The sequence below is a fragment of the Microtus pennsylvanicus genome, chromosome 6 (assembly GCF_037038515.1).
Source record: "Microtus pennsylvanicus isolate mMicPen1 chromosome 6, mMicPen1.hap1, whole genome shotgun sequence".
Taxonomy (NCBI): domain Eukaryota; kingdom Metazoa; phylum Chordata; class Mammalia; order Rodentia; family Cricetidae; genus Microtus; species Microtus pennsylvanicus.
The window spans coordinates 85469569-85497468 of NC_134584.1; the positions used below are offsets into that span (position 1 = coordinate 85469569).

General features: G+C 51.2%; 2 protein-coding genes across 2 annotated transcripts in view; one reads left to right on the forward strand and one right to left on the reverse strand.

Moving 5' to 3' along the window:
* The window catches only part of Brme1 (break repair meiotic recombinase recruitment factor 1), a 58805-nt gene extending 56671 nt beyond the window's left edge, over positions 1–2134 (forward strand). The window contains exon 8 of the mRNA XM_075976662.1: positions 1075–2134. Within this exon, the coding sequence (XP_075832777.1) occupies positions 1075–1222 (148 nt within the window). The 3' untranslated portion in view covers positions 1223–2134. The remainder of the gene's footprint in view (positions 1–1074) is intronic.
* On the reverse strand, positions 2120–27868 carry Zswim4 (zinc finger SWIM-type containing 4). The gene is made up of 14 exons (XM_075976660.1): positions 27692–27868; positions 25828–26029; positions 23107–23463; positions 21420–21568; positions 21193–21343; positions 19942–20109; positions 19008–19361; positions 16907–17044; positions 16391–16645; positions 15902–16037; positions 12865–13019; positions 10236–10399; positions 6386–6467; positions 2120–5199 (listed from the first exon to the last, which is right to left on the reverse strand). The coding sequence occupies exons 1-14, from the start codon at positions 27827–27829 to the stop codon at positions 4340–4342; spliced, it is 3309 nt and encodes a 1102-aa protein (XP_075832775.1). The 5' UTR covers positions 27830–27868; the 3' UTR covers positions 2120–4339.
* Positions 27869–27900: the final 32 nt, after the last annotated feature.

Sequence of the window (27900 nt, forward strand, 5' to 3'; positions counted from 1 at the left end):
ACAAGTGTAGAGGTCAGAGGATGACTTGCAGGGGTGTTTTTCTGCTGTGTGATTCTCGGGTCTGAGCTCGGCACTGATGGCGAGTGTGTTTACTTGCTGGACCATCTTGCTGGCTCCTGAAGATTTTAATCGCCATTCAGGAAGCTAGTCTACATTGGGTAGCTCCTAGATTCTGAGGCTTGCCCTGGTGCTGAGTGCTTAGTAAATGTACCCTGGCCTACCTGGTAGAGGGTCTTGCTTTTGTGTATGTGTGTGTTTTGTTTTGTTCTTTAAGTAGGCCTTTGGTTCTTGGCAACCTTCCTTCCTCAGTCTCCTCAATGCAGAGATGAACTTGAGCCAACTGCAAGTGTTCTTGGTCTACTTTACAGATGGGGAAACTGAGGCTTGGAAGGCCTCTGGGAAACTCCAGGAGCAGGGAGTTAAACTCTGTTGAGGTATTGGGATGGAGAGGCCTGCTTCTCCCAGCTTGGGTGCTGGGGTGGGGTGTGACTGAGCTGCCTGGAGAGGCACAGGCAGGAGGTGCTGGAGTTCCCTCTGCCCTTCAGGCTTCTAGGAAGTGGCGCCAGCTGGGGTGAGGTCACTTCCTCCCCTCAACCGCCCACCTCCCTCAGCTTCCTCTCTCCACGGCCCCATCTGGCCTGCTTTGGGCTCAGGGCTGTGAGTGGGGAGAGAAAGAAACGGTGGAAACGAGCCAAGAAGGCTTTGCATCCTCTTTGGCCTGTTAGGCTTTCTGGGCGCCTTCGACTTGTAGGGCTGGAGCTGGAGGCTCTCCTGTGTGCCCAGCATCCTGTGGACTCACTCCATTCTCCCTGCTGACGCTCCTATGGGGAGGCAGGGAGAGGACTGGAAGCAGATGGAGGACTGGGGTGTAGTTCAGCAAGCAGAGCTTAGGTTCTATCCCTAGCACCATGTAAACTGGGTGTGGTGAGGTGAGCTTGGAATCCTAGACTCCAGAGGTAGAGACAGGAGAATCACCAGCCCAGAAGCTGCCTCAGTAGTGAAGTGGATAACAAAAGACAGGCCGGCACGTGGGAATGTTCCCAGTCTCATTCTCTCTCTTCTTTCTCCCCTTAGGTTGCTCCACTCCGATCCCACCTGCTGTCCCCTCATGTGCCTCGGCCGGCTGGGGTTCCTGGGGATGGGATTTGATGCCAGTCACAAATCACATTGCCAGGGATTTCCAACTGACCCTGTGCTCTGCCTTGGGGACTCCTGTTGCTAAGGATGCCTGTCCTGGGTACCGGGTGATGGAGGAGCCCAGCATGACAACTGGCCTGAGGAGCAGGGCTTAGCTGCTTGTGAGCAAGGTCCACAGCAAGTCGTGTTCACAGTGGCTAAGTTCCGCCCCGCTGGGCCCCATCTCCTCAGACGCTACTGCCCACCCTGCTCTGCCTCCTCCTCCCTGGGCTCTGCCTCCTGTGCCTACTGAGCTGAAACAGTTGGTTCCAATGCACTGGCTCAGTTCAGCAGGAACAGGAGTCCAGCCCCCTAGGAGCTGGCACCCTACAGAATGTCTGCCATGACCCGAGACCTGGATGGAGTGGGGGTGACCAGCTGTGCCTGGGCCCAGCTCTCTGCTGCAGGCCCTTCCTCTAAGCCTGCATCTGGGTAGCCCACCCCATATGGCCACACCTTGAGATTTTTGTAGTTCCCACAAAGAACAGGTGGATGAGTGCATGGCAAGTCAGTTGTGTCCCCTCAGGGCCTCCAGCCCCTTCCTCTCCCAAACCCAGTGGGGCCCAAGCACCACCCTTTCTTTGCACACCTTCTCTGTAGTCAGTTACCCAAGAGGAAGCTGCTTCGGGCCTGCTGACTGTTAAATGCCAACTCTCAACTTCCGCAACAAGGCACTGGCCCTATCCAGTGTGCCCAGCACCCCATGAAGCCTGCAGCATTCCACTGGTGACAGTGATGCAGGGAGCAAGGTCCACACGGCCCTCCAAGGACATGGACGGACTTCCCTCTCCCCTGGGTATTGCGGCTTGCTGTTGGCATGGGGCTGGGTTACTTCCCAGATCACCAGTGGGGGGGGGGATTGAATGGAAGCTCAGGTGGAAGAACAGAGAGGTGAAGCTTGTATTTGATGTTGTGCCTGTTTTCTATTAAATAAAAACTGCCCCGCTTCATTCTTTAAGGTCTGATGTCTCTTTATTCCTGCCTCCCACTATGGACTGCTGGCTTTCCCCCTCCTATTCTGAGACAGCATCTTTGTGTGTAGACCAGGCTGACCCGAGTCAGTCCTTCCTCAGTGTCTGGAGTTTGGGGATCCTAGGTGCACCCCTATGTCCCTGGGTGCCCCACGTCTATGCCCCACCCTGGCTCCTGACCTCATCTGTCCCCAACCCTGTTCCACTTGCTCCCAGGAAGGTGTAAGTTTATTTCTGTGGTCAGAGGGTGCTGTGTGGGACCTGAAGATTGAAGATCCTGGGCAGGTGACATTTGGGGACGGCTTGAACTGGAGGGACAATTCAGGCCTGAGGTGTATGAGAGAATGAATGTGAAAAGGAACTTTGGTTTGAGTTGTGATATGAAGTCATTAGGTGTAGCAGGGCAACATTAGTGGCTGGCAAACCTGTGCTACACTCCAGTTCCGTGAGGGAGTATTGTGCGATTGCAAATGCTGAAGCAGTGTTCAAGAAGGTTATCTGCACACGCCAGGAGGCACTGCTCAGCACGGTGCCAGCGATTCAGGCACCTTGAATACTGAGGGACCTGCTAGGTGGGGTTGACTCCGACTGGCTCTTGAGCAAAGGCGCACCACGAGCCTAGACAGGGTCAGCTCCAGTAGTGTCCGACCTCGCGCGCTGCTGCAACAGCGCCCCATAGCGGCCAGCGCGCCACCCCCTAAGTATCCTCGACTATGAGCGAGTTTGTCAGTGGCTAAAGAATACAAAGACCCAAGAATGAGAAGAAAACCAAGACAACGTCCCCGGGATGACTCCATCTGAGACCTGGGAGGCTCAGTCGCAGCCCGGGCGCTCAATGGGCACCCCGCTGCGGGCCCAGGAGTAGCCCGCCCGCCCGTCAGCTCCAGGCGTCCCCAGCAGCACTCAGTACCTGACGCGACCTCCCGAGCTCGTTATCTGGAGCCAGGCGCCCCCTGGTGGTCATTTCTTGCGGCGTTCGGGCCGCCAAACTGGGTGCACTTTGCTAGAGGCATTGTAAGCGTCTGACTCAGAGGTTGTGACTTGCTGCCAGGGAGAGATTGCTCTTTGTGTCAACACATGCTACTGGAGAAAGCCAGCAGCCCTCCTGTCCCACTCTTGAAGCTGTGCCCAAAAGCCAAAATGGATTTTTTTTTTGTTAATGGAACAGCCCTGGCCCTGGGTATGTGTGGGGCAATATAACTCAATCTCAAAGTTAAAAAGAAGTTGTGCTCAATTTTTTTTTTTTTAAAAAAGGAAAGGAATACAGTACAGGATTCAATAAATAGGAAAAAAAGTTACAAAACGATGCCAACTTTTTCCTTACTATACAAGAAAGAAGACTGGTTCATTTGGGGTGGAGGCGATCCCCTCCTTAGGCTAAGGCCTGGGGTAAAGGGATGCCCCTATCAGCAGCCGGGACTCAAGAGGGAGAGAGATGCAGAAATGGCTAAACTAAAGGAAGTGAGGAAACAGAGACGGCCATGTAGAGCGAAAGGAAGACAGGGTGGGATCCCTGGCTGTCTGTCTATGCCTCCCACACAGGTTGGAGGGCAGCCTGGTTCCTGAGTTGTGTATCCAGTTACTAGTGGTGGGGTCCGGGCAGCAGAGAGCTGTCCCCAGTCTACCCTGTGACCTTGGTGCCCAAGACAAGACAGGTCCTGGCCGGACAGGGTGTTTGGGGGTGAGGTATGTGGCAGAGGCCCAAAGCCTCTTGATTCCTTCAGTGGGGATGAGGCATTGACTTGTGCTGGCGGCTTGGGCTGGAAGCGCAGGGCAGTGGACAGGACCCCTGAGCTGTAGGAGAGGGGATGAAACACGGGATTTAATACCTGATGTGACTTCCCCAGGCACCTGGGTGGGCTCTGGAGGATCTGCTATACTGAATTTAAGAACTAATTTCTGGAAAGTTTTACCTCCAGCCCTTCTCCTGGTAGCCCCGGCTAACCCTGTGAGTTTGGGAGAGCCAGAGCTTGCCTCTTGACTGTGGGGTGCCCAGGCACACCCCTGCAGGCCTCTAGTTAGCAGTATGGCTTCAGACCCTCAGATCTCCCATTGGTCTGCACACTCATAGGCACACACTTGGAATGGTGTCACCACCTGCCTCCCACATTCCAACACTTGATCCTGAAGTAGCCATGGGCCTCCTGCTTCAGGAAGGCAGGCCAGGGGATACCCATGCTAGCTGCAGCCCCTCAGCCAAACCGCTCCCGAACCAACAGCATTAGCTTCTTCTTCCCCTTGTAGGTCTGCTTAAGGCTCTCTAAGAACTGCGCAAACTGGAGGTGCCCGTCTGGAGCCAGAAGGAAGGTCTCTCGGGCTTTGCCCAGAAACTCAATGAAGTCACCATAGTGACGTGGGCTGATGTGGGTGAGGCGTGAGTGGCTGGTGGTGATGTAGGCAGCTACTGCAGCATCCAGGAGCTGGCAGAGTGGTGCCCTGTCAGTCCCTAATGGCTTGGTAGCCCTGCGGGCCCCCAGTGGGCCCAGACCGGGTGCTGAGAGTGTCCAGCGGCGCAGGATGTCTGAGAGCATAGGTGCGCAGTGGATGCTGCGGATGATGAGAGGGACAATGGCTGACAACTCGTGCCGCCCCAACGAGTGGCTGAGCGAGCAGGCCCACAGCACATCGTTGACCGCAGGGTGGCTGTCTTGGTTGAAGGCAATGCTGAGTTGTGCCAAGGCTAGTGTGGCTAGCTTGTAGGCCCGCAAAGGTAGGCCTCGATGCTCCATGTATCGTGCTACAGTGAAGAGATGGGCATGGCCGAGGCCACCGGCTGCGGCATCCAGCACAATCTGGTAGGCGGCCTCGAAAGCTGCATGATTCTTTTCACACAGGGTCAGGGCTGGCAAGGCGCAGTTCTGGGGGTCTTTCATGGAGCACTGCAATGCCAAGGTGCGGGCACATGCCCAGAGCTCCTCTCGCCCGGCTGTGTCTAGCTGCAGTCGCAACAAAGTGGCATGCGTGGTGCCTGTCACTGCCACAATAGTGACTGCCTCCACTGGGGTGAACAAGGAGTACCAATTCTTCATGATGCTCATCAGCGCTGGTGGGCCTGGGCGTGGAGAGGGAATGGCGCAGGATGTGTGTATGTCTGTGTGTAAGACTCTGCCATTTCCTTTCCCACCCTGCAACCACCAGCTCTAAATCTTCCCAGCTTCACCATGCTAAAACTTTTTGTGTGTGTGTGGGGGGGGTCTCACTATGCAGCCCCAATTGGCCTTAAACCCAGAGATCCACCTGCCAGTGCCTCCAAGCGCTGGGATAACAGGTATGGGCCATTACACCTAACTGTTCTCATGGGACAGGAGAGATGCTCAGTACTGAAGAGCACTGGCTGCCCTTCCAGAACCTGGATTTGATCCTAGCACCCACATGATCGTTCACAACCATTGGAGACGCCAAGGAATACTCTGGCCTTCAAAGATACCAGATACACATGTGGCATACAGATACACACACAGGCAAAACACTCATACACATAAAATTAATTAATTAATTAATTAAAAACAAGGTCCTTACAGTCCAGGCTTACTTCAAACTTGCTATGTAGTTAAGGGTCAACTTCTGGTCCTCCTGCCTCCACCTCCCACATTCTGGGATTAGACATGCACCACCATGTCCGGAGAACACAGGGCCTAGTGCATGCAAGGCCTGCACTCTTATCAAATAAGCTGCAACCCTTTTCTGCTGGTGCCATGGAGCTGCAGCCAAGAACTCTGTCCCTGCCATGTGATCACCCTGTTGCTGAGCCACACTTTTAACCCATCGAGTCTTGAGATGGGGTCGCATTATGAGCCCAGGCTGTCTACAATATGGGGACTCCTGATTCAACCTCCTCAGTGCTCCAGGTGAACCACTATGTCTGCAGAGAAAAATTTCCCAAAACCATGGAAGTGGCTAGCACCTGGAGCTTCCTCCCCATTCCTAACCACTTCAGTCTGGCCAACCACCAGACTGTGTACCTCCATTATCCCATGTGATGCTCCCTCCCAGGCTGGCCTAGAGCTGGCAATGGGGAAGGACCTGCCTTTTTGTTTTGTTTTATTTGCTTTGAGGCAGAGTTTTACAATAAAGCTTTAGCTGTCCTCAAACACCCTATGTAGCCCAGGCTAGCCTCGAATCCATAGATCTGCCTGCTTCTACCCGAGTGCTTGGGCTAAAGGGCTGCACAGTGTTCCAGTCAGGGCCAGTTTTTCTGGGGCCTGTCTGGTTCCTCAGTGGCCCCTCCAGGTACTCACCAATCTCTGTGGCACAGCTAACTAGCCAGCGCACCATCTCTCTGCGCCGCCAAGTCATTGTATTCAGTGTCATCCGCATCACCTGCAGGGAAAGAGGAGGGTGGGTCCTCAGAGCCCTGCTGTGTCGGATGGCTTAGGCCAAGGAGGCTGGAGGCAGAGCTACTGCAGCAGACCTGGGTGAGAGGCCTCATCTCTCTGGCCTCAGTTTCTGGCTCTATAGAAGAGGGATAAAGGAGAGATCAGATCGCCCAGTGGTTAAGAGCACTGACTATTCTTCCAGAGGACCTGGAACCCTTCCAGCAACCACATGGTGGTTCACAACTGTCTGTAACTCCAGTTCCAGGGGATCTGGCTTCCTCACACAGACATACATGCAGGCAAAACACCAATGAACATAAAATAAAGATAAATTTAAAAAATGGAGATAAAAATATAGACTAGGAGGGGCTGGGAGAGGTGCTCAGTGGTAAAGAACACTTGCTGCTCTTGCAAAGTGCGGGAGTTTGTTTTCCAGAACCCATAGCAGGTGGCTTACAACCACTTTTACCCCCAGCTCCAGGGGATCTGCCTCTGAGGGCACCAACACATATATGCACATATCCACAGACAGCACACTCTCTGTGCACATGTATGCACACATAACTCACACATAATTAAAAATAAAATCTTTCTTAAAAAATGAACCTGGCATGATAGCACACTTTAGTCCTAGCACTCAGGAAACGGAGGCAGGCAGTTTGGGGTTCAAGACCAGACTGGTCTACAGAGCAAGTTCCAGGACAGCCAGGGCTACACAGAGAAACTCTGTCTTGAAAAACCAAAAGGGAGGGGGGAAAAGAATTGGGAAGATGGCTCAGTTACAGTTAGTACTTGCCATGTCAGCATGAGAACCTGAGTTTGATCCCCAATATCCATGTAAAACAAAGATCAGGGGCCGGAGAGATGGCTCACTGGTTCAAATGCTTGCTTCTTGTTCAGGTCCCAGCACCCATGTCCCAACTCCAGCTCCAAGGCATGCCCTCTTTTCTGGCCTGCATGTAATGTGCATACTAACACACAAGCACACATATGCACATAAGAATAAATCTTTAAGAAGGATCCACCGCATGGTGGTGCTGGGAAAGTAAACCAAGACGACATGGCTGAGGCTCTCTGCAGTAATACTGACTACCACTGCTGTGACCTTACGGCCTCACTCAAAATCATACTTATAAGGAGCTAACCAGCTCCTCTTTCTAGAAAGTTCCATACCTTAAGTCAGAAGACGTTTTCCCTGCAGCTCCAAAGCACCTGCCCTCTGTGGGTCCCACCTTAAAGAAACCTCTTACCCATCTGTCTGCCGAGGCCCCAGCTCTGGGTCAGCCTCTGTAAGCTTCCCCTCACCAATCTCTAGAGCTATCAGGGTCAGGAAGGACAAGCGTAAGCTGTCCTAGGTTGTGTGTGTGTGCAGGCCTCGCGTCCACGGAGTGCACGCACATGAAGGTGGAGAGCAACCCGGGTGCTGCTGCCCAGGAGCTGTCCACTTTGTTAGTGTCTTTAACATTTCTTGGTTTTGGCTAAGTGGTGGTGACACATGCCTTTAATCCCAGCATATGGGAGGGGGAGGCAGGTGGATCTGAGTTTGAGGTCAGCCTTGTCTACAGAGTGAGTTCAGGACAGCTAGGGCCCTAAGAGAATCTCTGTCTTAAAACTCCCCCGAGTTGTTCTTAATTGTGTGTATGTGCATGTCAGTGCAGGCTCCCGTAGAGGCTGGGGTTACAGGTAGTAGTGTCTGCTAGACGTAGGTGATAAGAACTGAACTTGGGTCCTTTGAAAGAGAAGTTCTTTTTTTGTTTGTTTGTTTGTTTTGAGACAGAGTTTCCCTGTAGTTTTAGAGCCTGTCCTGGAACTAGCTCTTGTAGACCAGGCTAGCTCTTGAACTCATAGAGATCTGCCTGCCTCTGCCTCCCGAGTGCTGGGATAAAAGGCGTGCGCCACCACACAGTGGAATAGAAGTTCTTAACCGGCAAGCTGGCTCTCCAGCACCACCTTGGCCTCATCTATTAGGCTGCACTGGTGGATATGCTTGTCCCTACCTCCCCAGTGCAGGATTACAGGGTCTTCCTTCCTTCCTCCCTCCCTCCCTTCCTACCCCCCTTCCCTCCCTCCTTCCCTCCCTCCCTCCTTCCTTCCTTTCTTCTATACACGGTTTCTCTGTATAAGAGCACTAACTGTTCTGGAACTCATTCTGTAGACCAGGCTAGCCTTGAACTCATAGAGATTTGCCTGCCTCTGCCTCCCACGTGCTGGGATCAAAGGTGTGTGTTACTATATCCAGCTGATTATAGCTTTTTTACATTTTTTTTTCTTGGTTCTGGGGACCTAATTTTCCAAACAAGCACTTTATTGACTGAGCCACCTTGAGAACCACTCTTAGGTTCTTTGGTTTGTCTGATTGTTTTTGAGGTTGGGTCTGTGGTCCGACTGTCTGCAAACTCAGATCCTCCTGTTCTGTCTAGGATGGAAGGTGTGTGTCACCACATGAAGCTGTTTTTCACATACTCCGTCCCTGCAACTATCTGGGGCCCCATAACCAGGCTCATACCTGTCTAGCCCTTTAGTTTCTAGGTACCCTAAGGCCCAGATATCCATGTCCTTTACTGGTTACTCACCCATGGGCTGCACGCAGGCTGGCCTGGTCCTTGCCATGGCAGGACAGTGATATTCAGCTAGAGGCCTGGCTGACAGAGCTGAACCCCAGGAAAGTCTCTCTTTGAAGCTGCAGACCCCCAGCTAACATTACTCTGTATACATCACTCACTCCCAAGGGTGTTCCTTATTGGCTGACTCTGCCCTATTCATGGTCTTCGTTTTATTTATTTAGTGTGTATTGGTGTTCTTTCCATGTCTGTCCATGTCTGTGTAGTGACAGCAGAGGCCAGAAAAGGGCATCAGATCTCTGATTCTGGAGTTATAGACTGTTATAAACAGCCATGCATGTCTTGGGAAGCAGACATGGGTCTTTTGGAAGAGCAGTTTACTGTTGAGACATCTCTCTAGCCTCGTGGTCTTTCTTTCTCTTTCTCTTTCTCTCTCTCTCTCTCTCTCTCTCTCTCTCTCTCTCTCTCTCTCTCTTTCTTCCGATACTTTCTCTGTGTGTCTTTAGCTATCCTGGCACTCACTCTGTAGACCAGGCTGGCCTTGAACTCAGAGATCCTCTGCCTCCCTGAATGCTGGGATTAAAGGCATGCACCACCACTGCCCGGCTCATGGTTTTTATTTTAACCAAAAGCACCAAGAGGCAACCTCAGGATCTATTTCTTTCTTTTCTGATTAAAATGTTTTTATACTGGGGATGGAATACAGGACATAGTAAAACCCACTATAGCCCTGTGGAATCACACCCCAGCACCTGGTCTGTGTTCATGTTTTGATTTTTATGGGTTTATTTGAGACAGAATCTCAAATAATACCTCCAGGCCTCCAACTCTCTACATAGCCAGGGTTGACCCTGAACTTCTGATCCTGTCTATACCTCCTGAATGCTAGAATTACAGGTATGCACCAACACACCTGGCTTATGTGATGCTGAGGCTAAAACCCAGGACATTAGGCAAGCATTCTAGCAGCACTCTCTGGTCCTCTTCTGTCCCCTCCTGGGTCCATCCCCTGGCCTGCAGACCCTGCCCTGCCCTGCCCACCTGGGCCCTCTCCGTCTTTAACCAGTCCTGGAGATGAGCCTCAAACCTAGAGTGATATCCGTCACTCAAGTTTGGTCTATAACTCCACCCTCAGAGGTGTGACTCCTGTGTCAGCCTTTGCCCCAGGAGCAGGGTTCCCACTCATTTCCTGGTGATGTTAGCTGGAGTACCTGCAGCCCAAGCTCCAGTGCGATGCCCAGCAGCATGGTGTCTGGTGGCGCGCTGGCTGGTGTGGCTGTCTTGCAGGCGTCCTGTGCCAACTTGAAGAGCAGGGCTGGAGAGTGGATGTTTTGCTGGACGGAGCCCAGGACTGCATGCAGCCACTTGGTGTCTCCTGGGTGGAAGGAGTAATAGAGGCCACAGTTGGAACACCAGCATAAATGGAGCTGAATGACCTGCCACAACAATCCTCCACACAGGACCTCGTGTGTATGGCAGGGAACAGGCAATGCTTCTGTGAAGAGGCAGCTCTAAGATGCTATTTTCTCTGTTTTGAAAGGCTTGGGACTGTCCTCGATTCCACACTCCCATCACTCTGCCCTGGTCACACCAGTCTGCTTGCACTGGTGTAACTCTGCAGTGTTGGGGATGGAACCCAGGGCATTGCACAGGCTAGGTCAGCACCCACCACTGAGTCACACTTCCAGCCCATCACTGGGGTATTCTAGGCAGGAGCTCTACAACTGAGCTTCACTCCCAATCTCTGTCCTTCTCTTGTTCCTCAGACACAACAGGCAGAACCCAGCCTTAGGGCTTCTGCTCTGGCTACAGCCCTCTACCCAAGACAATGGGGATTAAACTGTGGCCCTTTCTCCTTCAAATTCCTGTGCCGAGAAGCCCTGTTGGGATGGGCCTCTGGGTGAGATGAGGTCAGAAGGGTGGGGCCCTGTGTCTCCTGTGGATCTGTGTTTAAGCATCCAGCAGGTTGAGGTGGGGGTGTGGTTCAGTGGCAGAGTGCTTGGCCTAGTTTGTACAAGGCCTGGATCCCACCTCAGGTACCATAGGAAAAAAACAAGGCTGCCTGCTTTAGTGTCCTATGTGACACCAGAACCTTCTTTGTGTATGATGATCTCTGTTTATTGTTTGCCAGGTTTTTTTTTTTTGGTTTTTTTCGAGACAGGGTTTCTCTGTGGTTTTGGAGCCTGTCCTGGAACTAGCTTTGTAGACCAGGCTGGCCTCGAACTCACAGAGATCCGCCTGCCTCTGCCTCCCGAGTGCTGGGATTAAAGGCGTGCGCCACCACCGCCCGGCTTGTTTGCCAGTTTTGTGTGTTCATGTGAGTGTGAACACACATATATGCATTCATGTGGAGGCTAGATCTCAAGCTTGAGTGTCATTCCTCAGGCACTGTCCACCTTTTAAAAAATATTTATTATTATTATTGTGTATGGGTGATTTGTCTGGTGTCTGCAGAGGCCGGAAAAATGTGTTAGATGCCCTGGAACTGGAGTTACAGATAGTGTGAGTCAGTACATAGTTGGTGGGAATTGAACTCTGGTGGTCTGCAGGAGCAGACAGTGCTCTTAACCACTGAGACACCTCTCCCACCTTTTTCCCCCAACATTTCTTTGAAACAGGGTTTTTCTTTTCTTTTTGAGAAAGGGTTTCTCTGTAGTTTTGGAACCTGTCCTGGAACTAGCTCTTGTAGACTAGGCTGGCCTCGAATTCATAGAGATTCTGCCTCTGCTCCCGAGTGCTGGGATTAAGGTGTGCACTGCCACCGCCCAGCTAAAACAGGGTTTTTCACTGGTAGGGAGCTCACAATTAGATCAAGGCTGGCCAGATGGTAGATGCTGGGAATCCTCTGTCTCCCCTTCCCCAGTGCTGGACTGACAAGTGTATGCCATCACACCTAGCCTTTTTTATTTTACTTTAGAGACAGGGTCTTATTATGTAGCTCTGGCCAGCCTGGAACTTACTGTGTAGACCAGGATGGCTTCAAAAGCACCGAACCACACCTGCCTCTGCATTTACCTCCCAACTACAGGGAATAAAGGCAGGTGTACCTAGTCTTAGGCCCATCTTTATATGGGATCTGAGGACTAAACTTAGATGCTCCCTCATGCTTGTGTGATAAATGTTTTACCAAATGAGCTGTCATTTCCCTGGCTCATTTGTTTGTTTGTGGTGCTGGGGAGGCTCAGGACTTCATACATGATAAGGAGGGTCTCTACAACTGTGCTCCAGGGCCTGGCCAGTTGATTATACATCTTCGCAGAGAATAGGACTTAGTTTTGTTGGCTACCACCTCCGAGCACTGAGCAAAGACACTGCTTGTTCCTTATAGGGAATGTGCAAGCAGTAGTGGAAAAGGAAGTCTGGTAAAAGAAACAAAGCGGTATGGTAGGACATGAGACTAAGGGTAGAAGATCATAATCCAAGGCCACTGTGAGCTACACAGCCCATGCCAGGCCAGCTTAGAATTCATCGTGAGACCACATCTTAAAAGAAAAATGGGCTGGAGAGACAGCTCAGAGGTTAAGAGCACTTGCAGAGGACCAGCGTTTGATTCCTAGCCATGCCTAGCACCCACATGGCAGCTCACAACTGTCTATAATCCAGTTCTAAGAGATCGGATGCCCTCCATGGGCAAAGCACATACACGATGCACAGACATATATTCAGGTAAGCATTCATACACATAAAGAATAAGTGAAATCTAAACATAAAGAAAGAAAATTAAAAACAAAAACAACAAAGAAATGGAGGACAAGAGGTGAAGAAATGGAAGAGGAACAAGAACAAGAGGAGGTCAGGGGAACACCAGGGCACCAGAAGGTCGGCTGTCACTGTCCTCACCCTTGGCAGCAGTCAGCATGGTGGAAGCCAGTTCACACTGGCGGGTCTCCAGGTGGCCGAGGATGAACCAACGGGGGAAGCGGTTGCTCATGATGGAGTCCAGTGGGTTAGGGTGAGCTTCTCCAGCTGGGAATGTTGTCTCGAGTACAGGCAGCCTGGGACAGGGGAAAAGCAAACACAGGGTGAGCTGGGGCTGCCACTTCTTCATCTGTCCCTGCCTAGAATCTTCAGTGAGGCATTGGAGGAGGTGGACCACGGTTCAGTTGGTAGAGTCTGCTAAAGACTCTAGGCTCCAGGCCCAGCACTGTAGCAAAAAATGCCTAGGATTTTAATGGCTACTATCATACAGAGAAGATATATGTATATATGCTGGCAAGGATGGGGAGAGAGGGGAACTTGTTGCAGTGCTGGGGTCTGAGCTCAGTATTCGAACAGTGCCTAGTAAGCACAAGGTCCTGCATTTGGTCCTCCGCTCTAAAAACAAAAAACAAAACAGAAGCTTTTTATCTACAGTTGCCATGTGAATTAATATAACCATCATAGAAAGCAGAAGTTCCTGGGGAAACTAAAAACAGAACTACCATATAACCCAGCAATCTCACTGCTGGGCACATGTCCACAGTAAATAGTATGTCAAAGAGACAAGATGCTACCACAATTCACAATGGCCACGTGTGATAGTCAACACACATGAACACGATAAACAGCTACAGAAAATGTAACACTTACCCACAAAGGAATACTATTCAGTCCTAAAAAAGAATGCAACACCACCACTTGAGTCTGGAACAGGATGGCATTACATTCACTGGAATAAGTCAGGCGCAGGGAGGAACACCACACCACTTCAGACACAAACGGAAGCTAAGGCAGATAAACAGGCCAGCCATGGTGACCCACACATGCCCTGGCAGCACTCCAGAGGCTAAGGCAAGAAAAAAAAGTCTCAGGCCAGGGCCTGGAGAGATGGCTCAGCAGTTGAGAGCACTGGCTGCTCTTACAGAGGACCCAGGTTCAATTCCCAGCACCCACAACTATCTGTAACTCCAGTTTCAGGGGATCCAACACCTTCACACAAACTACATGAAGGCAAGACATCAATACATAAAATAAAAATAAATAAAGTACTTAGAGGCAGGCGGATCTCTGTGAGTTCGAGACCAGCCTGGTCTACAGAGCTAGTTCCAGGACAGGCTCCAAAGCCACAGAAAAACCGTGTCTCGAAAAAAACCAAGAAAAAAAAAAAGAAAAAAAGTACTTTAAAAAAGTCTTAGCCAGGTGGTGGTGCATGCCTTTAATCCTGGCACTCAGGAGGCAGAGACACATAGATCTCTATGGAGTTCAAGGCCAGCCTGGTCTACAAAGCAAGTTCACAGAAAACCCCCTACCCCCCAAAGACAGAGAAAGAGAAAGAAAGAAAGAAAGAAAAAAATAAAAACAAATAACAGATGATATTCTAGAAGGGACGAACAGAAATTATGTTGGAGCTTCTGGTGGGGGGTTGGGAAAAGTTGGGTCATAGGTGACAGAATACATGTGTGTCTTTATCATCGATCTAACTCTAATCATTCACACACTCCCCACTACCATCCCTTCTCTTTCTCTCTCACCATGTATCAACTACCTAGGTTCTGAGATCCAGTCTTGTTATGTAGCCCAACCAGGTGTGGGACTTGAGATCTCACCTCAGACTCAGTGTGCTGGGATTACAGACCTCTGTCATCATTCACATCTGGCTGCTAAGAAAATGTATTTAAGATGGGTGTGGTGGTGTATACCAATAGTCCCAGCACTGCAGAGGCAGAGGCAGAGGCAGAGGCAGGCAGATCTCTATGAATTCAAAGACAGCTTGGTCTACAAAGTGAGTTCCAGGGCAGTCAAGGTTACATAGAGAAACCCTGTCTTGAAAAACAAAAACAGGGCTGGAGAGATGGCTCAGTGGTTAAGAGCACTGGCTGCTCTTTCAGAGGTCCTGAGTTCAATTCCCAGCAACCACATGGTGGCTCACAACCATCTGTAATGACGTCTGGTGCCCTCTTCTGGCCTGCAGGCATACACACAGGCAGAATATTGTATACATAACAAATAAATAAATAAATAAATAATTTTTTTTTAAAAAATAGAGAGTTTGAGGCCAGCCTAGGCTATATGACTCTGCTTCAAAACAAAAACAAACCCCATCAGAGGACCAGACATTGTTTAGATGCCCTGGGAATCCACCAGTTTGTGACAGGAAGGAGCTATGTGTATGTATACACCCCTGTATCGTTCCCTCCTCTCACTGGCTCCCACCACACTGGGAGCTCAGAAGGTACATTTCCTTTATATGAGCTATCACAGAAGAGAAAGTGATGACATCACTCCTGCAGATGCTCTGGGAGCCAGTGTGCCCACAGACAGTCAACAGAGGTTCCACTGCCTGGAACATCCCTCCTACGCAGCCCTTCCTAAGCTCCCTTCCACTGTCTTGAGCATCTTTCTGCCAGGTTCCCTTGAAACCCTGCATATGAAACTGCAGCTTTCTGTCCAAGTCCTCCCTCTTTCTGCTCTTGTCTCCCATCTCCTGGAGCACCATCTGCACAAGGCAGAATGCACTGACTGTTTTGCTGATACTGCAATTACAACCACTATTTGGTCCACAGTTAGGGCACAAGCATTTGTTGAATGACTTAATGTTGCCACTAACCTATGTATATTTTAAACATGAACAGAAATATTAACTGCAGGAAAAAATACATGTGCAATGCTGGGCACTGACCTCAACCTTAGAACACCCAGGCCAGCAGGGTACTGCTACATCATGACCCCAGTGCAGGAAACCAGCCTCAGATAGGCTGACATAATCCTCCTAGAAAAGGTCTGCACTCTGAGCACGTGTGTGGTCTGTAGCTGTGCATCGTTCTCAAGTTCACCATACTACACATTTCCATTTAACAGACAAACACTCTGCTGCATGGGCCGCGGACCTCATTAACCAGACTGAGACCCAGCTTGGAGATGGGGCTCATAGCTCCTCACTCCCTCCTCCTGCTCTTACCTCATGGCTCGGAGTGCCAGGCGAAAGGCCAGATCTGGGTCGTGGGGCAGCAGCGCAGCGAACAAGTATCGGGCACAGGTGTGCATGGGTACGCTCTCTCGGAAAATCACTTCGCCGAAGCCACTGAAAGGGCCTCCTAAAGGGACAAGGTGACCTCAGTCTCCACTATCCCTGAGCTCCATATACATTTAGAGGAGCATAAGAGGGGTCCCTAGGCAACACCGCGTGGTGAAGAATGAGGCTACAGAATGAGGAGGCACGCCAGCCCCAGCAGCAGCAATAAGGGGAGAGGACTTAGCAAGGAACCAATAGGGTCAGAGCATGGGCGGGGCTAGAGTATGGAGCGGGCTTTACAACGCGGTGGGTTGACAGGTGTTAGCAGCAGAGTAGGCTTATTCTTTAGATGGTGGAGGAGCAGACCAAGGCCATGAGGCACGACCTCACACCTAATCCTATAGGGCTATGAGTGTTGGCCGAGACCGGACTCACCTTCCAACAGCAGCCCAGCCTGCTTGCGCAGAACTTGCACCAGCCGCTCATCCAGCTCCACCTCCTCCAGCAGGGCCAGCAGCTGCTCTTCATTGCGCACCACTTTGTCCTGGGCATACAACCCCTCCGGAAGGGCCCGCTGCTGCCCTAGCCCCAGCAGTGCCACTTCCAGTGCCAGAGCCAGGTAGGACTCCCCAGGGCTCCCTGGCACTGGCACATGCTGGTAGGACAGCTTCCGCTTCTCTGTGGGCAAGTCTAGGGGAGATGCATCCAAGGTCGCTGAGGTTTAGATATGCTCCCACCCTTCAGCCCCAAGCTGGGTGACAGACGTGGAGAGAGGTTTAGGGAGAGTCCCAACTCTCTTAGCTCAGGCCATGGCCGCCTCATTTTGAGAAAGCTAAGCCTAATGGCTCCTGGCCTTGGGAGGGCACACAGCCAAAGCTGAGCTTGCTATGTGACAGTATCTGGCCAACAGAGTGGGTATTGTTCCTCCTGCAGGGGTCCTCGGGTGGGTACCTGGGTAAAGAGAGTGAGGCTCCTCCTCCAGTCGACAGGCCTCCAGCAGTGCCCTGCAGAGGCAGCCAATGGGATCCAGGGGATGGCCCACCCAACCTTCAGTGCTTGTGAGGCAAGTAGCACCTTTTTGGAGCAGTTCTGTATGGGAAGAGGTGGGCTCTATGCAGCCACCCACTCAACTCTGGAGGCTTTTTCTCCCACCCCACACCAACCCTCTGTGCTATCTGCCAGTCTGTGAGTTACCCCTATTCCTGAAACATGCAAAGCAGTACTCTCTTCTCCTAGCCTTACCCCCTCCCCATCTCTGCAGCCAAGCTCAAACACCTCGGAGGCCCCTCAAGGGGCAGTATGAGATTCTTCTATGATAGACACCTGAATGCCCTGTAAGGCTGCTCATCCACTGACCTCCCCTGATCTTGGAACTCGGCCTGTGCTGTTCCCTAAGTCATCTGGAGATTAGCTCTGACACCTCCATTACAGAGCCCATTTCTCCCTTACACACTTGTCAGCATCACTGCCAAGAACTCAGACAGTGGCTTTCTTCTGTCCCCAGATTTAGATACAGCATCTTTCCTTTTGTTCAGGGTGCTTGTGTGCATGTGGTATATTCATGTGCACATGTGTGTGCATGCCCCATAGATATACTGAGGATAAAGTTCTGGGTTGGGAGCCTTCTTCCAGCCTGCTCTATCTTTTGTAACAGGAGCTCTTTGGTGAACCTTCAGTCCTAGAGCCCACCTTCTCAACTAAAACGGCTGCCAACAAGACCCTACGATCTGCCTGCCTTCAACTCCCAGCCCTGGGAGACAGTGACGTGCCCAGCTTTTATATGGGTAAAGGGTATACAAACTCAGACCCTCAGATTTTCATGAAGCAGTATCACCCAGCACCCTACCTACTGAGCCTATTCTTGGCCCTGCTTTTTTATTTTATTGTATTTGAGACAGGTTCTCAGATGGTCTAGGTGGGCCTTGACCTCTGACCTTGAAGTTCCGACTCTCGTTTCCCCTTCCTGAGTGCTAGAGTTAGAGGCATGGGCCACCATACCTAACTTGTAAAGTGCTAAGGTATAAAATACATGCTAGGTAGGCACTCCACCAATGAGCCACACCATAGCCCTTTTGTTATGTTTCAAATGTTTGCTTGAAACTCAATTTGTTGCCCGTGTTTAAAAGTGAGCAAATTCTACATCAACTAGTCTATTCTCCAGGCTTCTCTCTTTCCACACTACGACCATATTCTTGAGGGTCATGCTGTGGAAACCTGCCTACTACAGGGTCTGGAAGTGTCTACATTTCTCAGCCTCCCTTGCATGAAAAATGGATAAACAATGGGAATGCTACCATTACTCTGTGGCAGCTGCCCTGCGTGTGAATAGTGGTGGCCAAGGCAATGTGCAAGAGGAGGTTCTGGTGGCCAGTTGTGGTGTCTTCTTGGGAATTGGCTCAAGAGCTGCACATACCTATTAGCACTTTGACCTAATTCTTACTCTTTTCTGTCCCTTTTCTTTTGTTGCTGGGACTGAGACCCAAGGCCTCAGACATTAATAAGATGCTTCTACCATGGCTGTTTTGTTTTTCTTTTTTCAATATTTATTTATTTATTATGTATACAATATTCTTCCTGTGTGTATGCCTGAGGGCCAGAAGAGGGCACCAGACCTCATTACAAATGGTTGTGAGCCACCATGTGGTTGCTGGGAATTGAACTCAGGACCTTTGGAAGAGCAGGCAATTTTGTTTTGTTTTGTTTTTCAAGATGGCGTTTCTCTGTGTAGCCCTGGCTGTCCTAGAACTCACTCTGTAGACCAAGCTGGCCTCGAACTCACAAAGATCCACCTGCCTCTGCCCCCTGAGTGCTGGAATTAAAAGCATTCACTACCAATGCCCTGCAAGGCTTCTACCATGTAACTGCACCTGACGCATAGAATTCTCCCACCACACAGTGCTTTAGTTTCAACCAGCACTTTTTATGATAAAATCCTTTCTGTCTATGATACAGAGAGTGGGAGCTGGGGTGGTACCCAGACCTTCTTTGCCATCTCTCATGGGCTAGCCTGTGTCTTGGGCACCTGGGTTCTAGAGCCTGTGCCCTCACTCACCTTTTTTTTGCTGCTTGTAGTTCTCAAGCTGGTGTCGCCGCTGCAGCCGCAGAGTGTTGACTATGGCACATGCTAGCCGCAGAGCCTTGTGGGGATAACCATGGGCACGCAAAGTATCCACCCGTGCACAGGCAGTAGGGAAGGGTTCACCCAGCCAGATGGGGTGGCCCTGAGGGTCAAAGGTTGGTTTGTCACCTCCCATATTGCCAGTGAGACTTGGGCCACAGGAATCACTGGCCAGGATCCTCTGCAGGTGGCTGTCATTCCAGTGCAACTCCCCAGCCTGCAGTGCTCGGCTGAACACTGTACGACGGGGACTGGTGGCTGTCACCTCCTCCTCTTCATCCTCTGAGCCTACAGGAGGGTACCAATGTAGTAATGGTGGTGCTGTTGAACAAACTGTAGTCAGCTTCTCCTACCAGGTGCCAACTCAGGGTTCTACCCTAGGCAGGTGATGGATATGAATTCTTGAAGCAAATCCTCAAAGGGAAAGTGGGGGCTGGCATCTGTCACAGCACTGGCACAGGTTACAGACATCTCTTTCCTCCCTGCTAGCCATTCTTGTTCCGTCTCTCCTCAGTCTCTTTGCTTCTTTCTAATCGCTCTTCTGTTTTTCTTCTTCTCCCTCTTCACTTGTCTTGCCCACACCCCCGTCACTGTCCGTTCCCCACCCCTCTGCTGTTGGGCTCCTGTCCTTCCCTATCCGTTGTCTCACTTTTGCTAACTGGAGGTCCAGCAAGTGCTGTGTCACCATCCTCAGAGACATCATTACTTTTGCCCTTAGCACTTGCTCCTTTGGCTGGAAGGACAACCAGTGGGGCCCCCTTCAGTATCTCCTACTCTCTCTCTCCTGGGACACGGTAACTGTGACAGGTTGAGCTGTAGTGAGTTGTGATGATTTTGTCAGAAACAGGTTGTAGGGCCCTTCTCTTACCTGTCCTGGAGGTCAAAGTAGGCTGTAGGCCGGGGATGTCAAAGGAGTAGTTGCCCTCTTCCAGTGGGCACACATCTAGCTTGTCCCATGCGCCAAGCAGCTGCAGCCAGCCTGAGCGCTCATCTGGTTTGCAGTGGGGGCTCAGAATGACGCAGACCCACAAAGCCCCTGAAGAGCAGAGAGAGGCTCAGCATCTAGGTCAACATCATGAACACAGGCTAAGAAGCAACTGCTGCAGCCTAGCCACACGTCCCACCTGAACATGGGCTGCAACTCAGTGTCTCCTAACATTATGGTAAGGAAATAAAATAAAATATGGCCAACGAGAGGGGAAAAGTGCTTGTAGCCAAGAATAATGATCTGAGTTCAGTCCCTCGGATCCACATATGGAAGGAGGAAACCAAGCCCACAAAGCTGTCCTTTGACTTCCCACGTGTGTACTATGGTATACCCACACATATACACACAAATATAAATAAATGTAACTTTTAAAAAGAGAAAGAGAAACTAAAATATGGGAAACAAACTCCACTCGCCCTGGGTCACACCACATTTAAGTCGGGGCTCAAGCCTGGGTTTGGTGCCTCGTGAATTTTAGTGTTGCTTCTTCCCCACTTCCCACATCTGACACAGGGCACTGCTATAGTGGTGACTACAAAGCCCCAGCACCTGGCAGGTGGAGAAGAAAAAGACCAAGAACTCAGGGTCATCCCTGGCAGTACTGTGAGCTTGAGGTTAGCCTGGGTTACATTGAGAACCTTTATCAAAAACAAAACAAAACTGTACAGAAAGGATATGCATAGACTCTCTGTAGATACTGTATGGTTTTATAAGGGTCTTGAGCATTCCAGATGTTTGTGTCTTAGAGGATTTGGGACCAATCTTCCAAGGACATCAAGGGACAAAACTGTACAATACTTAAACACCCATGCATGGATGCATTCTCCCATCTACCAACCCATCCATGCATGTATCTATCTAGACTTACTGAAGATGGAATTCATGATCTCATACATGCTCAACAAGCCTGCTACAACTGAGTTATATCTCCAGCTATAACCATGTAATACTACTCCCAGAAGAGCCAAGAGCCAGATTTTGTGTCTTGTTCTCTCTGGGAGTTCCAGGACCCAGTAGGGTGGCCAGCATGCCGGGAGTCTTAGTAGTGTTAAGTGGAGTCAAGATTTGGGTACAGATGCTAATATGAGTGGGAGCCTGGGTGTGGGTTTCACCCCAGGGTCTAGGCCTTACCCAGCTCATCCCACAGCTGCCGGCACTTGTCTGTCATGCCAGCACCCTGTTGCCGCCACAGGGCCAGGCGAGGGTCCTGCAGGAACTGCTCAGTCATGAGGATTAGCATGCGTGCCCCATTAGAGTCCCGTGCCCGCAGCATCTCCCGCACCTGTGCAGAGCAGCAGGCGGTAAGAAAGGGAAGGACACAACAGGACCTCTGCCCTGTCCACCCCCAGCCTTGGCACCTTGCTGAACATGGAGCGCAGCTGCTGGCTGGCCCCATAGTGGCCACCATTGGACAGCAGCTGCTTCACCTGCTCCTGGATCTGCTCCTCATCTAGATGCCAGCAGTTGGCATCTTCTGTGCCCGCACCTGCCGTGGGATCTGGAGCACCTAGGGTGAAAAAACAAGTGTAGAGTGAGAGAAAGGGTGTCAATCCTCCCCCTGTCCATTCCTCCAAAATCAATACTCTGTGCCTCCAGAAGCAACCCCACCAGGGCTTCTGCCTGGTCACACTGGCCATCCACCTATTAACTCACCACCAGTCCACTTGCCACTTCCCTCACACTCACTCATTCAGCCTTCGCCCCTCATCCCATCCATCCATATAACTGTTCATGAATACATCTTAGCCAGGCGGTGGTGGTGACCACCTTCAATACCAGCACTTGGGAGGCAGAGGTAGATGGATCTCAGTGAGTTCGAGGCTAGCCTGATCTATAAAGGGAGTTCCATGACAGCCAGGGCTGTTACACAGTGAAACCCTGTCTTGAAAAACCAAAAATAAATCTGCCCATTGGTTCGTCCATCTGTCCATTCGCCTAACTGTACCAAACACTACAAGCCCCTCCATTCACTTAGGTACTCAGTCCATTCATCTGTAGAAACTGTTTGTATTCACTCATTTACTCCTCCTCACAAACCACCAGCCACTCCTCCATCCTCTCATCTGGAACACGGCTCATCCATACTAGCCAGTTTCTATGCATCTCTTCCCCTCCACACCAGTTCCTCCATGTCCACAGCCTAGTCTGACCACTCAAAATACCCACCCTATTCATCTGTCAATCAGCCACATTGTCCACCCACCAAACTACTCCAGCTCACGCATATGCTTCCCTCAAACTCACATGTTCCTCCCAAACACCTATCCATCAGTCCCTGGTGTATGCACCTGTCTTTCTTCCTTCCTTCCCTTATTTCTTCTTTTGAGTTTTCAAGACAGGGTTTCTCAAGTATCCTTGGTTGTCCTAGAACTAGCTCTGTAGACCAGGCTGGTATTGAACTTACAGAGACCCACCTGCCACTGCCTCCTGAGTGTTGGGATTAAAGGTGTGTACCACTACTGTCTTGTTTCTTTTCGTTTTTTAAGACAGGGCCCCACTCTAGCTCCAAAGGTCACCCCACTCACCTGCCACTGCACTCGGCAACCCATCTGCTCATCCCCCACGCCCTTCCATGACATCAGTTCCCCTGGTGATGAATCATAACCTCCTGGAACCCACATGGCCCCATGACCCACTATAGCACCCACCCACTGCTCATCTACCCGCTATCTACCACTATAGCCAAGCAAACCAGCAGCAGATCCTCCCCAACACCTCCTCGATCCATCCATACCTCGCCATGACACTCACCTTTCAGCCTTTACCCTGGAATTCTGAGATACCCCACCCTCTGTGGGGCACCCCACACTAGGATTGAACCCTCCTGCCTTTGCACACTGCTTGACTTCAGGGTGTCACTGTGTTTCAAGCTACCTCAGCCTTCCCAGTCCTGAGTTGACTGGCCTAAGCCCTATTTCAGGTGCCCTAGGGTCAGACCCCTCCAGATGTGCCTCTCTCTAGGTGTGTGACATCCCCCAAAGCAGGACACGGATGGTACCCACTCTGCCGGCCTCTGCATCACGGCCCCTCCTTCTCTCCACTCACCATGAACCAGGTTGATCTCAGAGCCCAGAAGAAGGATCTCATCAGCAAGGCGCTGGGCAGTGGGTAGCACCTCAGTGTGGTGTGCACTGATGAGATACTGGACGAACTTCTGAAGCTGATCACGGTTCATCTGAGAGAGGGTCTCAGAGATGGGCAGCCGCAGCTCCACCTGGTGTGCATGGCGGATGCGGTACAGTGACAAGGCCACCACATGTGCACAGTAGAAGAGGTCTCGGTTGTCACAGCCACAGCTCACAGATGTGATCTTGCAGCGGTCAAAGCTGATGGAGACGTGGTAGAGATGCTCTGGCTCTCCTGGGGCCCCCAGTTCTCGGATGTTCCCACTGAGGTGGAACCCTAAGAAAAACACACACTGTGGAGACCGGATCACCCCAAGACCTGGATGCACAGCCCTGCTGAGAAAATCCAGTGCAAACCATCTAACCCATCCCATGCCTCAGTTTCATCATCTGTCCAGATGCCGCGACGACGATCTTGTGAGGTTCTAATAAATGAATGAGTTACTTATGATAAGCATTTAGAATGACTTGACATAAAGTTAAGTCTCAAATAAATCTCTATTTTCTTGGGGAGGGGGTGCCTCAATTGTTCTTTGCCTTGTTTATCTTTGTTTTTTTTGTTTTTTGTTTTGAGACAAGGTTTGTCTATGTAGCTCTGTTTCTTATAGAACTGCTATATAGACCAGACTGGCCTCAAACTCACAGAGATGTGCTTGCCTCCTGAGTGCCAAGACTAAAGGCGTGTACAACTATACTGGGTTTCCACCTTATTTTCGAGACAGGTTCTCCTTGAACATGAAGCTAGCCCCTTTGACTAAGCTAGACATGGAGATCCTCTTGTCTCTGTCTTAGTGCTGGGGTACAGGCATGCAACACTGTGCCTTGCTTTTACACGGATGCTAAGCACCTGAACTTAGGTCCTCTTGCTTGAGCAGCAGGCATTTAACCAAATGAGTCCTCTCCCCTGTTCCTTTGTCCTTATTCTAATGATCACCAAATAGTATTATCAGTGTAGACACAATGTTTGAAATGCTTTAGGTTGAAAGCCCTTGGCTGCTATGGTTACAACTGAGCTTTAGAAGCTCTGAACTTCCTGAGAAGATGCCAAAGGCCTGTGGCATTTGAGGGCAATGGGATGATGGAGCAAGTTCTGGGCAGTCCTGAGTGTCTGTCAGGCTCATCCGACTGGTTGGGCAGCCTGATGCAACCTGCGTCATGCAAGGCATGGCTTCCTCATACCAGGGGTAGCTATGGGGCCTGTGGCCAGGTTATGCCCAGGCAAAGGGGTACAAGGCTGCCAGGCAGGGTCACCACGGCTGAGCCATGATCTGCTACCATGGGAAGTCAAGAACAGTCTTATTCATTTTTTAGCGCAATCACTACTCCTCCTCTTCTAAGTTTGATGCTAGGTCTAAGGCCTTTTCCCTCACCTTCCTCCCTGTTTCCCCAAACCCAGCCTTCTCTGCTCATTTTCTTTCCGTCCGCTTTAAAACCACTTGGGCCCACTGCCTGAGGTCTGAGTCCACTCTCCTGGCCTTAGCCTTGTCATTTTCTCCATCAGCACATAATAGTTGTGCACATTCATGATACACGATGTGGTAACTCAATAGGATATACAATGCATGGTGCTCAGATCAGAGCAACTGGCTTTTCCTGCTCCTTCAACAGTGATTATTTCTCTGTGTTTGGAAGCTTCCAACTTCTTCCTTTTAGTTCTTTATAAAATACACAATAAATTTTTGTCAACTATAGTCACTCTACTGTTCCACATGTGGCTGCAAACCTTTGATCACAATCTCTCCCAGGACACAGCTGCCCAACCTCAAACTCTCTGACACCGAATTGGTGTGACTGGTTTCTCCCTGGGTCCAGCCACTGAGGCCTATGATCATCCTGTTTAGCATTGAGACATGCTATGAAGCCTTAGCTGGACTGGAAATCATAGATATCTATCTAGTTCTGCCTTAGGCATGTGTTATCGCTCTGGGACCACTTTGGTTTTTGAAGCAAGAGTTTCACTGTTTTGTCCAGGGTGGTCATGATCTTGAGACCTTCTGGTCCCAGCCTTCTGAGCACTGGGGTTACAAGTGTATACCACCATGTCTAGCCTTAGCATCATTTGTGCCATGCAACACAGATGCTCTGTCTAAGGTCAGGAACTGGCCCTTCCTGGGACCCTGCTTCTTCTTTCTTTTTCCACCTCTTCTATTCCTCAGCTTAGCTGTCTGAGGTCCACCTTTCCCCTCCAGTGCATAATCCTGTCTCCAAGGCCGGTGTGAAGCCCAAGTTCTCCAACAACTGTCATCATGTCTCAATCCCTCTAGCAGGCCCCTCTGAGATCCAAAACCAACTCCACCTGTCCTCTTCCTTACCTGGGTCCTCCTGTCAATGCCCGTTCCTTCTCTACCCCACTTTCTAGTTCACCTTCCTCTCCCTGAGTCTCCCGAAGTTTTGATAGATCTCTGACATCTACTATATACCTAGCTTTATATAGTAGGTATTTAGTATAGAACCCCCCCATTAAACTAGGCTCTTACTGTGCCTCTTCATCACTAGCCTCTGCCTCCCCAGTGCTGTGCCCAAAGAATGCCACAATGTCTCACCCAAGCACATCTGGGCCTTGAAGCAGGTGGACTGGGAGCTCCCCCCTCCATCCCGCCCTGACCCCTCTGCCTCCTCCAGGATAGAGATGCTCACTCACCCACTTGTAGCACTCGATCCACAGCCCCACTCTGCAGCAGGTGCAGCCCACGGGTAAATGGCACCCGGGTGTCTTGCTCGCCTTCTGGGGGCTGGTAGCCTAGTGATGAGTACATACAAATCTCCCGCTCACTTCGTGGAAAAGACCAGAACACAATGCGCTTCTGAACTGGCTCTGGCACCCGGGAAAAGCGCTCCTCTACCTGTGGGAAGAGCTGGTGGGTCAGGAACCTGGGCTGGAACCCTGGCCATGCTGTTTACAAGGCCCCCCCTGACCTCTCTGAGTCTCTGTTTTCCCACATGTAAAACAGGAATGTGAAAACCAACCATGCTACAGAGACTGGGGAGATAAAACGTATACACCAGTGAGTCTTTGAAAAGGTAGTGCCCCTTGAAATCCCAACTACTTAGGAGGCTGCACTTGAGCCAAGTAGTTCAAGGCCAGCTTGGGTAACACTGTGAAACTCCCAGCAACAAAACAGCTTTCAATACAATAGTATTTACTTACAATAGTGCCTGGCTCATAGTCAGCATTCTACAAGCTTTTACAGCCAGTTTCCCAGGGGTCTGGGGTTAAAGCCCTTCTATAGCTTGGGCATTGAGGGGATAAGAAGAAGTCAGATACAAGTGTAAGAATAATCAAGGACATGAAGTCCTAGCATTCTCTCTGTTCAACCCTTAGAGATGGCTTCTTATCCTCACAGGGACACAAGATGCTGAACCACAGCACAGGGTCAATGTCACAGCTTCGGAGTTTCTCTGTGTAGCTTTGGAGCTGCCCTGGACTCGCTCTGTAGACCAGGCAAACTCATCTCTTCAGGATCTCTAAGCCAAGGAGCTCCAGCTCCCAAGACCAGGTCCACCCTGGGGTTTCTTCCCCTGCCTCTTCCCTGAGAAAAGCACCTAGGAGGGAAGGGCTGTCCTGACGTGTCTCCCGTGGGCTCCAAGGAACAGAACCAGCTGCTTGAGGCTGTGTTCCGATCTGAGCTGGCTAGTCACCGACTGGGCTCCCTTGGACAAGTTTCTCAACCTCTCTGTGCCCCAGTTTTCTCAATGTGACAGCAGTTTCCCAAAGGGTTCCCAAAGCTCAGCAGAGTTCTCTCAGCACCTGGCGGAGCCACAGCAGATCTGTGGGCGCCCTGACGATGGTTTTAGGGTTATTCTGAGCATGTCACACAGGGCCCTACCCAGGTTTCCAGGAGAAGGGGGAGTCAATGACTGGGCTGCTGACTAAGGAGGGATTTCCCGGTCGTGAATCAGCCCGTTCCATCCACAGTCAGCCGAAACCCACCGTCCTAACTCAGGAAGAGTTTCCGAACACAGAACACCCTCAAAGTCAGACTAGAAGTCGCCGGTTTGGGACTGTCGCCCGTACCCTCCCATCTCCTTGGGGGACACTAGGATAGGGGAGAGGGGGTTTGCGGGGTTCTACCCACAAGTCACAGAGTAGGGGGTTCCAGGTGTTTCGGCCCAGGTACTCCAATCTTGGCTCCTGAATGACTGGAAGGAGGGGGAGGAGGGGCGGGAGGAGGGGCAAAGAGCCCTTCCCTCAGTGACCCTGCCTCTTGTCCCACAGTTGGGGTATCTGGGGAGGTCAGGTGGGTCTGGAGGCTGGAGCACAGGGATACAGGGGCGTCTTGGGTAGGCCCTGCAGAGACTGGGGTCGTCTCCCTGGAGGGCGGAACGGGGACACGGAAGGCAGGAATGGAGCAGTGCGAGTCTCTGGGCAGGTGTCCCTCTCAGGAGAGAAGCGGCCTGAATGGGGGCCGGGTGGGCCGCGGGCGGAGAGGCGCGGGGCGCGGGGGGTGGGGCTGGCCGCTGGGGAGGGGGCGAGGTGCGAGGCCTGGGGCAGGCCGGGGCCTCACCTGCTCGAAGGCCCAACTTTCGGCCACCCGCTTGGCGCTGAGGTCCAGCAGCGGCTCGGGGCGGCCGCGACGGGCCCCGGTCCCAGGCTCGTCCCCCGCGGGGCAGCCCCGGCTGCGCTTGGCCGCCGGGGGCTCCATCCGGCCGGGCCGGCCGGGAGACGCGGCCCCTTTAAGACTCTTCACAACAATGAAGCCGTCTCTGCAGCCGC

What these genes read in the sequence shown, in the direction of transcription:
- Zswim4 (XM_075976660.1), bottom strand. Translation starts at nt 27,829, where the DNA reads ATGGAGCCCCCGGCGGCCAAGCGCAGCCGGGGCTGCCCCGCGGGGGAC. An exon ending in CTGGCACTCCGAGCCATGAG is followed by an intron (nt 13,020 to 15,901) that starts GTAAGAGCAGGA and finishes CCCCTGTCCCAG; the next exon opens with GCTGCCTGTACTCGAGACAA. An exon ending in CATGCTGACTGCTGCCAAGG is followed by an intron (nt 10,400 to 12,864) that starts GTGAGGACAGTG and finishes CCTTCCACCCAG; the next exon opens with GAGACACCAAGTGGCTGCAT.